This window comes from Sander vitreus, chromosome 21 (genome assembly GCF_031162955.1).
Source record: "Sander vitreus isolate 19-12246 chromosome 21, sanVit1, whole genome shotgun sequence".
NCBI lineage: Eukaryota > Metazoa > Chordata > Actinopteri > Perciformes > Percidae > Sander > Sander vitreus.
This window is the reverse complement of record NC_135875.1, coordinates 23,544,860-23,559,798: the sequence shown is the minus strand read 5'-3', so window position 1 is coordinate 23,559,798 and position 14,939 is coordinate 23,544,860. Positions and strand designations below refer to the sequence as shown.

Sequence of the window (14,939 nt, the reverse complement as noted above, 5' to 3'; positions counted from 1 at the left end):
TGACATACTATATTGTGATTTTTTTTATGACTTTTTTCATCATACTACTATTGATTGTTTTATTATTATTGGTGGCTTAGTGGTTAGCACTGCTGCAGATAGACACTGCAGTGGGACCCTTGGTTTGATCCCCAGTCCTTTTTTATCACTTTTTTGACATACTATACCATGACTTTTTTATCACTTCGACATACTATACTATGACTTTTTTCAACACACTATATTATGACTTTTTTCAACAGACTATACTATGACTTTTTATCACTTTTTTCGACATACTATACTGTGGATATTTTCGAAATACTAAACCACAACTTTTTAATGGCTTTTTCGACATACTGTGCTATACTGTTTTCAACCCCATTATTTGGTTTCACAGTGGCTCAGTGGTCAGCACTGCTGCAAATCAACACTGCTGTGTGGGCATTGGTTCAATCCCCAGTCTGGCATAGGCCTTCTTGTGTGGAGTTTGCATGTTCTTCCAGACTTTCTTTGACATACTATGACTTTTTCATGACTTTTTGACATACTGTGACTTTCTTATGACTTTTTTCGACATATTATAGTGTGACATGATAGCTCAGTATGATTAAATACCTGGTAATCTGCCTGAGGGTTGTGGGTTCAAACCCGGTGAGGCACATTGAATTTTAATGTTTAAAATATGCTCGAAAAAATAATCAGTGTACGATAAGATGGCTCATTGTGATGTAATGCTGGTTGGAAGACCCCAATGGTCATGAGTTCCAACCTGATTATGGTCTGTTTCTTTTTAGGTTTCAAACCCCAAATAACACCTCGGAGTGTAATTTCGTTGCTGGTGCGGTAGGTTGGTTCTAGACACATAAGGTATCCGCGTAGCTTACTAGCAGAGCAAAATTAGGTAAATACAGGAACATCGTCACAGAAAGAAAAAATTAGAACATGTATTTTTTATTTATTTTTCAGGAATACAAAAACATTAAATTTAATTTTTTGGTTACACTTTACAATAAGGGTAAATCAATTAGCATTACTTAATGCATTAATAAGCATTAATTAACCGTTAATTATAGTTAAATAAGTTGTCTAATAAACATTTATTAACAATGCTCATAATGCTTTTAATCACAGTTAAGGTGTCTATTTTACCATTAGTTAATGCAGTAAGAAGCCTTGACTAACTGTTAATAACAGTTAATTAAGGTGTCTATTATATCATTAGGAAATGCAATATTAAGCCTTGACTAACAGTTAATAACAGTTAACTAAGGTGTCTATTTTACTTTTAGTTAATATAGTAAAAAGCCTGGACAAACTGTTAGTAACAGTTAACTAAGGCGTCTATTTACCATTTGTTAATGCCTTGACTAACTGTTAATAACAGTTTAATAATGTGTCATTTTACCATTAGTTAATGCAGTAACAAGCCTCAACTAAATATTAATAACAGTTAACTAAGGTGTATATTTTAACATTAGTTATTGTACTAAAAGGCCTAAACTGGAAATAATGGCTAACTAAAGTGTCTATCATTTACAAATGTTGTTAATAATAACTAAGGTTGATAATAATTGATTCATTGTTTAATGGTTTGCAAGATGCTATTTACATTAGTTATTACAGTAATAAGCATCACTAACAGTTAAGCATACAATATTAAACATTAGGTAAATGTTAACAAACGTCTCTTGATAACAAGTAAACCCTTAGTTGATGTTAATTAAGGTATTTCCTTATATTACTAGGTGGTTGATAAAGATGTTTGATAGCAAATATGTCTTAAGGTTCACAGCCAAGCCATCTCATTATGAGAAAACTGTTTTTATTGTTTATTTACGGGTTATGGTTGTCCACATACTTTTGTCCATCCTCCAACATATGACTTACTTTTGGTAGAGGGTGAGATCAGTGAAAAGACTTCATAGTCTCCATGCAGAGGTTTGCTTGTTTCTTTGTCTTCATGTAGACATTAACTTAAAGCCCAACCTATATGGCATGCACTAAATTATTGTGCATGCTATATAATCATTACCTAACCATAACTGGTCACTTGATTAATGTATAATAATACTGAATAAGCATTACTAAACCAAACTAAACAGTTATTAATGCTCTTTGATAGCCTTATTTTAAAGTTGAGAACATATGCAACTTAACTAACACTTAATGTATGTATAACAATACTGAATAAGCGTTACTAAACCATGATTAAACAGTTATTAATGCTCTTTGATAGCCTTATTGTAAAGTTGAAAACATGCACCTTAACTAACACTTGATAAATGTATAATAATACTGAATAAACATTACTAAACCATAACTAAACAGTTATTAATGCTCTTTGATAGCCTTATGGTAAAGTTGAGAACATATGCACCTTAACTAACACTTAATTAATGTATAACAATACTGAATAAACATTACTAAACCATAACTAAACAGTTATCAATGCTCTTTGATAGCCTTATTGTAAAGTTGAGAACACCTTAACTATCAATTGATTAATGTATAATAATACTGAATAAGCATTACTAAACCATAAATAGTTATTAATGCTCTTTGAGAGCCTTATTGTAAAGTTCAGAACATATGCACCTTAACTAACACTTGATAAATGTATAATAATACTGAATAAGCATTACTAAACCATAACTAAACAGTTATTAATGCTCTTTGTGAGCCTTATTGTAAAGTTGAGAACATATGCACTAACAGTTAAGACCTAAGACTAACATACTGGACAGACCTATAAACAAACTGTGCCTGCTGAAACATGCAGTGTGAACAGTTTGAGAATGTTAACAGTTTACATATATAGTTTTATATTGTGTAGTATAATGTACGTATAACTGATATTCTGTAGAATGTTATATGGCTCTCATGTTGATAATATTTGATAATTGTTCTGCATTTAGCATAAGCAATTAGGGGCTGGAAATGTAAGAGCCATATTGATACTTCTAAAGTTTTAGTAGTTTTCCTTTAAAACATTTTGTAATGCTCCTTTTAGTATATAGGTCACCATCACCACCCCCTAGGCAGACTAGGTTAAGCAGCCCACGGAGCTACACAGTTTTTTGACCATACAATAGAGGAGAATCTTCTAACTTTGTTTTTACGTTTTCAGTAAAGTTTTTTCATGAACAGAAGTTACTGCCTCCGAAGATTCTTGTGTGTCAAGCTTAAAAGCCAAGAGGACTGTTTAATAGTGGTGGTAAAGTGCATTGAGAAAAGATTTCCGCTACATGACTTTTCTATCACTTTTTTCGACTTACTATACTATGACTTTGTTCGACATAAAGTAATTCAATTACATTTTATTTATAGTATCAAATCATAGCAACACTTACCTCAAGACACTTACATACTTACTTACTTACTTACTTAACTACAGATAAAGTAGATTATTTGTGTATTTATAATAGACCACATAATATATGTCTATAATTTACAAAGACCCAACAATTCCAATAATTCCCCCAAGAGCAAGCATTTAGTGCAACAGTGGCAAGGAAAAACTTCCTTTTAGGCAGAAACCTTGAGTGGTGAGGAAAACTGACCGGACAGACCCAAGCTCTTGGTGGGCGGGCGTCTGCTGGTGCCGGTTGGGGGTATAATGAACAGTGGCAATTATAGTAACAATAAAGTTAATGCAACTACTGTATGACTATAAATATTAGTTGTAGTAGTTCAGGGCACTGCAGGGTGTAGCAGGGCATAGCAGGGCATAGCAGGGCGTGGAGCAGGACCACAGCAGCAGCTGCAACCATGATTTAGGTGCCACCCTAATCCAAGGAAAACTGCAATGCGAGAAAACATAAGGACTCAGGGGAATAAGCTCCCCGGAGATAAGTTAGTAATAAGCATTTCTGGGACATGAATGCACACAGATGGAAAGAGAGAGGAGAGAGGAGCTCAGTGTGTCAAAGGAAGTCCCCCCGGCAGTCATTACTATACTATGACTTTTTTGTCACTTTAGTCAACATACAATACTATGACTTCTTTCGACATACTATACTGACTTTTTTCAACATAATATACTATGACTTTTTTCGACGTACTATACTATGACTTTTTTCGACATAGAAAAGTGACACTATATTATGTAGAAAAAATTATGACTTAATTATCACTCTTTCCGACATGCTATACTATGACTTTTCATAAAATATTGGTATTATTTGGCTTTTTTAAGACATTCTTATTGATTATAACCACTTTTCAACATATCCCTACAACTTCACCTTATTACACATTTTAACCAGCAATTCAGTGTAGTAACAAAAAAAAAATCCAATATTCCACTTTTGTTTGATACGTTATTGGTACTATTTAACATTTCAATGAAATTCATACTAATTGAACCCATTGCCACTTTTTCAACTATTCTCACTACTTGACCTTCTTCTTACCCAATTATGCCAGCAATCCAGTTTAGCTTTAGCAATTTAGCTTTTCAGCATTCACAAGCATTTTCTGCAGGAAATGCATTTTCTAGCCCCTAGTGACCAAGCCCCGCCCACTTCAACCATAACATCATCAGAATTGTGCTTTGGTGCCAGTTGTGTTGAAGTTCATGAGGCAGGCAGGTCCTATCTGTGCTGCTTTAACTCTGAGTAAAAATAAAAGTTGCTGTTACATCATGATACATGAGCAACCAGGGCCGACCTATTATCGGCCAGATCAATGTATTAATGGCTCTCATTAGAACTGGCTGGGCTCAATGACATGGCCTGTCAGAGTTCTGTTAAACACCCTCAATGATTTACACATCCAGCCTTTATTATTTTAACCCTTCACCTGGCTGCTAATCCAGCCTTGAGCTTGGTCTGACTTTCATAGTTTTGGCCACTCTGGTTTATGGGAGTGTTATGGTAGTTGTGTGCTCATTTAGGGATCATTAGGGACATTTTGGATGTGCTCACTGCTCACTTAAAGTTTGACCTCCACATGAAGTGGTTTAGACCATGTGGAGAGACTTCTGGCCTCGTTTCTAACCTGCTGCTCTGGTTCCTGCTCTATCACACTGTCGCTGCTGTGTTCACAGATCTCAGCAGTAAATTTGTCGCGGACAATGTCATCATAATCAATAGAAATGATGGTTGAACCCCTAAAATAAGACCCTAGTTGTATGAACCTAGACTTATCATTTAAAAGCATGCTCTGTTGGCACTGTCACGTCGAGGTAAAGCGTTCTGACTGACCTTCTGCTCTTCTCACAGTAAACCAGGGCAAGTTCCCCAAGCAGGAGGACTCGTATGCGTTTGAGGAGGACAGCAGCAGTGAGAGTCTGTCTCCAGAGCAGCACCACAGTGACGAGTCGCAGGGCTCGGCCTGCCCCTCATCGGAGGCTGTCGGCAGTACGCCCTCCTCTTCCTCCTCACCTGCCCTCATCAGCCCACAACAGGTAACCCTCCTCTCCCTCCCTCCCTCCCTCCTTCCCTCTCTCTCTCTCTCTCCCTCCGTCCCTCCCTTACTCTCTCTCTCTCTCCCTCCCTCCCTCCCTCCTCTTCCTCCTCACCTGCCCTCACTAGACCACGACAGGTAACACTCCTCTCCCTCCCTCCCTCCCTCCCCACCTCCCTCCATCCTTCCCTCCGTCTCTCTCCCTCTCCCTCCCTTTCTTTTCCTCCATCTGAGTCTTGCCCTGTGACAGAGCGGTCCCTCTGGTAGCTGTTGCCCCTGCTTTACTTCTTCTGCCCTCTGCTGGTGGCATGGTGAACTGCACCTCCACTCACTGTTGGACTGTGAGCCTGGCACAGCTGCCGTTACTTCCTGACTGCTTAACTTTTCCCTCATGATGACCTCATTTCAATGCTCGCCATCAGCAACGGTCACTTGATAGAAAGTCATGCCAGAACAGGGTTTTTTTTTTTTTTTCTCTCTGTCAGACTTCTGACTCTGAAACTGAATCATCAGCTCTGAGTCAACAACTGGAAATTCCTGTTTTGGCCTTTTTGGAACCCTTTTTGCATTTTTGGGTCTAATTATTCCATTTGGGTTTCACGCAGTCCCCACGCCTTCTTAGTTTAACTTGATAGCGCTGACAGAGAAAATAGGATTGCGGTAGAGCTTAGATCGGGCCCAAAAAATCAAGCCCGACCCTACCCGAGCCCGTGCACGTTGTGTCCGAGCCTGGCCCGGCCCGACACATTAACTGTAATTATGAGCCCGAGCCCGATTTAAACCCGACAATGTTTTAATACGTAGGCCGTTATAACTGATGTTCTAAACTACAATTCCGAGTTGTTTGAACTACAGAAATCCTTTTAGAATTATCTTAATAAATACCGGTAATGCAACAAGGACGAAGCATGTAAACTGCGCTGTTTGTCTATTCAGAATGGAATGGATCGCAAATGGATCCGAATAAAGAAATGTAAAAAAAACCTTGACCCTAGCTGCTCCCTCAGCCGAATAGTGTGGGTAACAGATCAAGGCAGCAACATAATCAAAGCCCTGGAACCATATAGGAGACTTTCTTGTCTCAATCACCTAATTCATACTGTCCTTCGGCACGGTCTGCATGCTGAAGCACTGGCCGACAACAGTGCTGCAGAGGGGGGAGACGCGATGTACCACAGTTTACCTCACACTCAAGTCAGTGCAGGACATACACCCAGAGCTACGGGCATAGCTTGCTCCCCACCAAATAAGGCTAATAAAGTAATGATTAAAAAAACACAAATGCTTGTTAAGGGCCCGGCCCGGCCGATCATAGCAGCGTAAAATGTCGGGCCCAGTTCGGGCTCAGGCTTGGGCAGAGAATCTAAACTCTAGATTGCGGGCAGGTGAAGAGTCAGACTGAAATCATCAGTCTAAGGCAACAATGTCACCAGAGTAAAGCACAACCACTACTACTTACTTGTATTCACTTTAATGACATAGTCTGTGTTTAGTATTGTTGGTCAGTAAAACACACCCGTTTACCAAATGAAGCATGCAGAGGAAAACTAAATGCATTCCCACCATTTTGTGTGTTTAGTGCTGATTAGCAAATGTTACCATTCTAACACCAAGAGAGTGAAATGGCATCAGCATGTTAGCATGCTGATGTTCAAAGCATTGCTGTGACCATGTGGAGCCACACAGACCTGCTAGCATGGCTACCGACTTTCCAATGCAATCAATGCAACTAAAGTGAAACCTGCCGTCACAGAACCACCACTAACATTTCCAAAAGGCCCGTTGTGTCCACTCAGAACTCCTACTACTACTCCTAGAAGCTAATCTGTTGACGTGGACACTATGTTGATGTGATCTGTGAACAGGGAGGTGTGACCCAAGAGCCCTCGGATCAAAGCCAGGATGAAGGGCTGTCTGGTGCCAACAACAGCCAGGCCACTCCCCCAATACCTGTTCCTGCTATTGTCAAGGTCAGCCACACTTAATTAATTGACTTTGTGATAAAGTTTCTCTCCTTGACTTACCTAGGGAAGATCCTCATACTCTCTCACCCTCCGTCTTCTCAACAGTCAAAGACTTCAGACAAGAACCGACACAAGAAGCCCAAAGATGTGAAGCCAAAGGTGAAGAAGCTCAAGTACCACCAGTACATTCCTCCGGACCAAAAGGCAGAGAAGTCCCCTCCGCCCATGGATTCGGCCTACGCCCGCCTCCTGCAGCAACAGCAGCTCTTCCTGCAGTTGCAGATCCTCAGCCAGCAGAAACATGCTCACACACATCCACAGTCGCTGCAGTCGCAGCAGCACACACACACTGCCCAGGCCCAGCAGCGGCAGCCCTCTTTCAGCTACCAGCCTCACCCACCCACCCAAACCCAGAAGTGAGTCCCATTGCAACTAATGCAACATAGATCATGATTAGGCATAGTCATTTTTAGTTTATTACAAAGTATACTCATTACCCTTTATTAATGCCTTACTAATATTTAAACTGTGAACTTGGTGACCGATTAGAAAATAAAAACCTTCTTATGTTAGTAAGTCATTAATAAGGGTCATGACACAATCAGCTAAACTTAACAATCAGTAAGTTAGTAGCTTCTAGTTTGAGGCTAGCTAAGCTATGAAGCATTACTAAGAAAACACATTCACCATTAACAAAGCCATTTGTTACAACATATTTATAAATTGTGCCTTATTAGAAAGTTTCAACTATTTTGACTTTTCTATGTGACTCATCCACATTGTAGAGGAGCCAGTGAACAGCTGTCAGTTTGTAGCTCCAGCGCTCCATCAGGCCGAGCCAACAGCAGCTCGCCCTCCCCAGTCAAGAACACGTATGCCAACCAAAGCAGCATCTCGCTGGTCAAACCTGGGCCCCTGCCAGCTAATCTGGATGACCTAAAAGTAGGTGTTACAAAGTCAACTGAAACTGGACCCTGTCCTGGAGAGACTGTAACAGAGATGTAACCATGTATTCTTTTGCTCTGTTAGGTCTCAGAGCTGCGGCAGCACCTGCGGATCCGCGGCATGCCCGTCTCCGGCACCAAGACGGCCCTCGTCGAGCGACTCGGACCCTTCAGGGACTCCAACGCCGGCTCCTCGCCCTCGGGCTCCTCTGACATCACCACAGTGATCTTCCCTGTCACCCCCACAGGATCCCTGTCCTCCTACCAGTCCCCATCCTCCTCCAGCGCTCTGTCCCAGGGCGGCTACTACCCTTACCCCAGTACCTCCTCCACCCCCCCCATCTCTCCGGCCTCCTCGGAGTTGTCCCTCAGTGGCTCCCTCCCCGACAGCTTCAGCGACGTGCCCATGTCCTCGCCAACGCAGTTCGCCCTGCAGCCATCTCCGGCCCAGCTCAGCACGGAGGACGGCCCAGGCGGGGGAGGGCCCAGGGCGGGGGAGGGTGGAGGTTTGGATGGCGTGGAAGCCGAAAAAGATAAGATGCTGGTGGAAAAGCAGAAGGTGATTGAGGAGCTGACGTGGAAGTTGCACCAGGAGCAGAGACAGGTGAGTGGTTAGCAGAGAGAAATATGAAAATATCACCAGGTGTAGTAGGAATGTCTTTACAGGAACACACATTTACTTCTGTTTGCTAGGTTGAGGAGCTGAGGATGCAGCTGCACAAGAGGAAACGCTGCTATGGAGCAACACAGGATCCCGCCCCCCCTCCATCACACCCCACCATGCTCCACCAGTCGCCCCCAGCCATGATGGGCCAGCATTTCTTCGGGGTGACTATCAAGCAGGAGCCCATGTCCTTGTCCTCCAGCTGCCCTCTGTCCTCTCCCAAACAGCTGAAGAGCTCTCCTGGCAGTTGCATGGAGGATATGGGACACTGCAACAACCCTCTCTCTAACATGGGGGGCCCCGGTGGGCCTCACTGTATGGACAGGTCCTCTGGCAGCCCCTCCACAATGTCCGCTTTCCTCAGTCCCCAGTGCTCCCCTCGAGACTCCCCCATCGGGAAGCCTTCTGGTAGCCCCCAGCCTTCGTCTCCTAATAACTCCTACCTGCTGTCACCTCCGCTGGGAAGAGACGGCTGCAGTCATCTCCACCCCCACCCCCCGGGCAACAACAGAGCACGCAACATGCAGGTATGATGTGCTGAACAACAGAAGGATCATTCCCAAATGTTTCTGTTGGTAATGTGGGTTGTTCTTTTGTTCTTTTCTGACTAAAGTGAGAGAGGATGAAGGTTCTTTAGCCATGCTAGTGGCTCTGTGAGGCTACACCAAAGAGCCCATTTACTAAGCATGTATATATAACACAAGTATTTTCCAAATACAGGGTTTTGCGAGGTCTTAAAATTTCAAAATCTAAATTTTATGCCTTAAATCATTTTAAACAGGTCTTAATTTTTCTACGTCTATCTAACACTACCTCTAATGCTCATTGAAAAGTTCCCGCAGCGCTTTAGAATGTTTTTATTTTAATTCCGTGGTGTTGTAGTTCTTTCTGTGGCTAGTCCAAATATAATTCGATGTATTATGACTACAAATCAGACCAACATGCATCTTATTCTGCAGCCAATCTAGACACCAGCCCTATAATGCCAATGAGGAAATGAGGGAACTGTTTCAGACAATGTTTCCTGACTCTAACATCTGACTTTGTTTTTGATGTCCTGATATAAGTCTTACATTTCATTGGCCATGGCTTGGTAGCGTTGCATTTTCCCCCCCGACTCATTTCCTCCATAAACAACATGAAATCAAGGAGAGGGTTAACTTTTCCTGCTCCAGATTTCCCACCATGGTCAGAAAGAACAAGGAAGACACTTTGTTTCTCTCACTATGACTCCAGAGTCACTACTCGCTCTGAAGCTAATCAGCGTCACTCTCTCACTCGCTCTACCACACACTCCACACACACACACACACACACACACACACACAGACACATACACTCTTAAAGAGATCGACGCGCACACCAACGCACAAGTATAAACATCAGGCCGAGCAGTCGGGGTTTGGTGCCTTGCTCAAGGGCATGTCGCAGTGCCCAGGAGGTGAACTGGCACTTCTCCAGCTACCAGTCCACACTCCGTACTTGGTCCACACTGGGACTTGAACCGGTGACGCTCCAGTCTCTACGGACTGAGCCACTGGCAGCCCATTTGGTCGTATTGGCTGAATGAACATTTTGACCAGACGATGGTGCTAGAGGAAGTCATCCTGTGGTCACTGTATCTCTGATGTTGCCTTCATGTCTATGATCTCTCATGAATGAAGTTTTCTAACAGACGTGTTTCCTTGACGACAGATGCAGCAGAAGAATGGCAGCCAGGCAGTGAACTGTTCTTATCCTGCTGAGCAGAGAAGCCTTCAGGGAGTCTTTCCCAACCCGACTGACTGTGGCCACAGCGGCTCAGCCAAGCCTGAGCACCACAACGTGCAACCAAAGGTAAGCATTGTGTCAATATGAGGAGCATTTACAGTATTACTTCATCTGAACCACCTCACACTCACGTAACCATTTGTCTCTTTTCTATTCATGTGTGTGTGTCTCTATGTAATTGTCTTTGTTTTGAGGTCATATCTGTTTCCATCACATATCCCATGTGTAATGTGATGAGATTATTCGATCACAAGGGCCTGAATTATAGTTCTTTTTGGTGCAACACACTCACATTTGGTAAGCTCCCCGTTTCTAATGGGTGGGCAATTGTCACTTCTCACCTATGTTTCATATAGATGTCAGTAGTGCCCTCTCCTCGGCATGTTGGCCAAAAGTGCCAGGTCCCTCCCCCTGCCTTCAGTAGCTCAGATTCAGATGCATCAGACTTAAGACAGCCCCCATGCTATGAGGATGCAGTGAAGCAGGTAAACTGAAATTCATGCTAAAGTTCAGTAGATAATGGCTGGCCAGAGATTTATTTGACCTATCGGCGTTGCTCTAATTCCACTTTCCCTCTTGTCTCCTCCTTTTTGTCTCTTTCAGTCCATCGCCTGTGTTGTTCCTCATTTATTCATCCGTTGCTTTGTTCACTCACTCACTTTCCACCCTTTACCAAGTCTAAAGCAGATGGCTTTTTGAGTTGTACAAACGTTTTTTGAAGGCAGTGAGTTGAAGCTGCTACAGCGGATAAATCAGCGGCAGGACAGAAGGGTCATATAAGTGTGACGCCATTTAGAAACAGTGTCTCTATGTTTGTCCAACAGAGTGCACAAAGAGTATTTTCATACTTTAAACGTCCTCAGTATGTATCTCCGTCACAATTAATTAAAAAAGGAAAGGAATCCTTATCAAAAATGTTTTAAGAGTTTATTTAAAACATCATGGCCAATGTATTCTTATTGGCTTCTAGCTTGATAGCTAATCTAGAAATGCTAACATTGAGCAGAAAGAAAGTGGTATAGTGGTATCTAGGTTTATGCTACTTTTGGTAGGTAGGAAGCTGGTTTTGGTTTAATCCGTACGGGTATTGAGATACAATGGATGGAAATGTAGTTTTGTTTGTAGAGAAAGTTTGTCTCTTTGGCCTTAAGCTGTTTCATCTTGACCAATAAACTGATCTGTCTCCAAGAAAAGTTTGTCTCACCAAAACTCTATCCTGCAAGTCTTTGTAGACTGCTTAAAGCTTGCATATTTTTCATGTAGAATCCTTTAATATAACTGGATAACATTTTTCCTCGAAACGTTGTTCAATCGATTAAAAGAATCACTTTCTTATTACTGTTACAGCAACTGACCAGAAGTCAGCAGATGGACGAACTTCTGGATGTGCTCATAGAGAGTGGAGGTAAGGTGACATATAAAGTTAGTGTAGCTAGCGCTGCAGCTGCAGGATGGTTTGACATCCCACTGGTCCAGGACCTGCTGTGACCCTCCCTCCTCTCCTCTTTCTCTCCAAGAGATGCCAGCTAACGCCAGAGAAGAGAGGGAGAGGGCCTCTGTAACCAAAGTTGTGCCTCACATTACTGTGTCCCCAGGGTGTCCCGGCCTCCTCGTCCCCAGGTTCCACAGACACTATGAACACCTGTCCCCCACCCAGTTCCCTTACGACCACTCGGCTAATCACATCACTGAGAGCCACCTGGAGAATCTGCTGGGAGGTCCGATTGGCCGGGGAGCGGAGGTGGCTCTTCTTAAAATGGCCAGCGAGGACGGGGGCCAGGAAGAGGACGGGAACAGAGACGGCGAGGGGTACCACCACCGCCACCCTCACCATCTCCAACAGGACAAACTTCTGACAAACAGAGATCTGATGGACACGCCTCTGTCGCCCATCAGCACCAAGGGGTCCGGTGTGTCTGAGGTTCAGGGGATGGTCAGCATGGCATTCAGCGAGACGCCGTGGGAGACCATGGAGTGGCTGGACCTGACGCCCCCCAGCTCGGCCACGGCCTTTAGTATGGCTCCGCCCAGTGGGCCCAGCATCTTCAACACAGAGTTCCTGGATGTCACAGACATTAACTTGAACTCTGCCATGGACCTTCACCTGGAGCACTGGTGAAAGCTCAAGCGCAGTGCTCGCCATCCACCGTCAAACACAAGACACCAGCTACAAGTAGCTGTACGGACCGCTGCCACATGCCAAAGAACTAGTGACTTCTACCCTGAACAGCTTCAGTCCAAGTGCCAGCATGTGCCTCTTGTTATAAATGGGATGTGACATTAAGTAGACCATTATTCAAAGATTGATGGCTACAGAATTATATTTTGAGGTCCTTGTGTTGTCATCACCCCCAGAATCCAAAGACTAAGGGCCTTTTGACATAATCTGTGTCCTTTTTGGACAACGATGCACACAGCTGCCAAGTAAGTGTGACAGTGGACACATGAAGGCTTCCCTAGGTAATGGTGACATGAACACAGTGCTTTATACCAACACCTTATGCAACTATCAGTGTTATGCCCCCCCCCCTAGACTTGAAGACAAATTTGGACAATCATTGTATATTTTCTGAGTCTGTGTTTGTTCTACTGGAAAAAAACTAAAGGAATTACAAGGTGAATTGGATTGCTTAGTACGGCCATTTTGTAAATATCCTAACTATCTGTACTGGCAGAGACAAGAGGATGTCGGGGGTGTGGGAGAAGATGCAAACCACAAATCAAGTGCATTATGTAATCAGTTAATCAGGTGATGAACTATCCCACTGTGCACAACGCTGAACACACACGGCCACGTTTGCTTGAGCTTAGGATACGTGTGTAGAAATGGTTGTCATTCCGTTTTTGTACAAGTTTTTTTTTCACTATGTGGCTTATTTATCCACACAATGACATTTTGGAGAATCTTTGGTCTTATGGTTTAATCGGCAGACAAACTGCCTTTTTTGCAACAGCTTTGTATTACTATTTGTTTTACCAGTTCCCCCTTCACATTGTATTATTAATTTGCTATTTCCTGGAAGCTGTTGACAGATATTAATATAGAAAGCTCCAACATAAGTGAACATCAATTTTTCAGACAAATGTTAATAGAAAATACAACTTCATCTCTATTTTTTCCCCACTAAGTAGTTCTTTGTCCTTACAAATTTCACCCTTTCTATTCGCAGCCCACAGTTATTTATAGTGTTTTTATATTTATCCTGTATTTATACTGACATTCCTTTCCAATAGACTGGCACTCTGTGATTAACAGGTAAACTCCAGTGCTGCCATTTGGACCACGGACATTTCTTAGTAAATCAATTCTCTTAAAAATGTGACACAAAGTGAAGGAGCCACTTGGAAAAGCCATTCTTTCTTAAATCACTTCTTTAAAGAACCCTATGAAGTGGACATTATTAGCACTTGTGAATAGGAAAATGTAATAAATTCAGATCTTAACTGTGAATACTGCATGTTAACACAGAGCAAGCACACTTACTTACACTGATGAGACAAGTTCACACTCCCAACCCCGTAAGGCTTTTAGTTTTGGTCAGTAATTGTTTTTTTCACACGAGAAGATGGATACCATAATCCATCTTCTCATCTATCGGCAAGAAAGCAAATAAATAGACTTCCCAAAATGTCAAACCTTTGCTTCAAGTGCCTTGGCCAATACATTTCTTCACTGTGTTACTTATGAAGTGTTGCACTTGTTAATGGGTTCTATGGTTACATGTAGGCTATGAATGTCCATCTTCAATATATGACAAAGCTGGTATTCTTCACCTTCTGTTGTAAGAATATCTACTGGCTTTTATATCTGGTGGGGTTCATTTTGCAATCCTTTCCCTAATCAGGAAAGCACACACATCTGACAGAAGCTTCCATGGTGCTTGGCCATTGACTTGCCTTACTATTGTACTGCTTGATCCTGTATACGACAGAAAGAAGAGCAATAAACTTATCACAGCCAAATCGTTTGTGCCGTTGCTGTTTTATTCATGTCTATTCAATTCACAAGAAGCACACAATCCAGGTTTTAAACGGGAACTTTATTTGTAACCCTTCGATAAAGATACAATATAATATTCATTGCCCTTAATATCTTATAATCTAATATGAACATTCTAGTAAATTGCAATTTATACAACATGTACCCTGGAGGTTGATATTCACCAGTGGTAAGGTAGCTTCCTGGAAATGTATCCCATGAGAGACTGT

The 14,939-nt window shown here is 42.4% G+C and overlaps 1 protein-coding gene across 7 annotated transcripts in view; it reads left to right on the top strand.

Annotated features, from left to right (window-relative positions):
- Positions 1-14,685, top strand: part of myocd (myocardin) — a 143,512-nt gene extending 128,827 nt beyond the window's left edge. For 4 of the 7 annotated variants that reach the window (XM_078279191.1, XM_078279190.1, XM_078279195.1 and 1 more), the window contains 10 exons: positions 5,205-5,389; positions 7,254-7,358; positions 7,458-7,768; positions 8,138-8,294; positions 8,382-8,900; positions 8,990-9,487; positions 10,656-10,796; positions 11,087-11,215; positions 12,078-12,135; positions 12,248-14,685. In XM_078279191.1, coding sequence (XP_078135317.1) covers positions 5,205-5,389; positions 7,254-7,358; positions 7,458-7,768; positions 8,138-8,294; positions 8,382-8,900; positions 8,990-9,487; positions 10,656-10,796; positions 11,087-11,215; positions 12,078-12,135; positions 12,248-12,849 — 2,705 coding nt within the window. In that variant the 3' untranslated portion in view covers positions 12,850-14,685. The remainder of the gene's footprint in view (positions 1-5,204; positions 5,390-7,253; positions 7,359-7,457; positions 7,769-8,137; positions 8,295-8,381; positions 8,901-8,989; positions 9,488-10,655; positions 10,797-11,086; positions 11,216-12,077; positions 12,136-12,247) is intronic. The other 3 variants (XM_078279192.1, XM_078279196.1, XM_078279194.1) reach the window with 3 other exon arrangements.
- Positions 14,686-14,939: the final 254 nt, after the last annotated feature.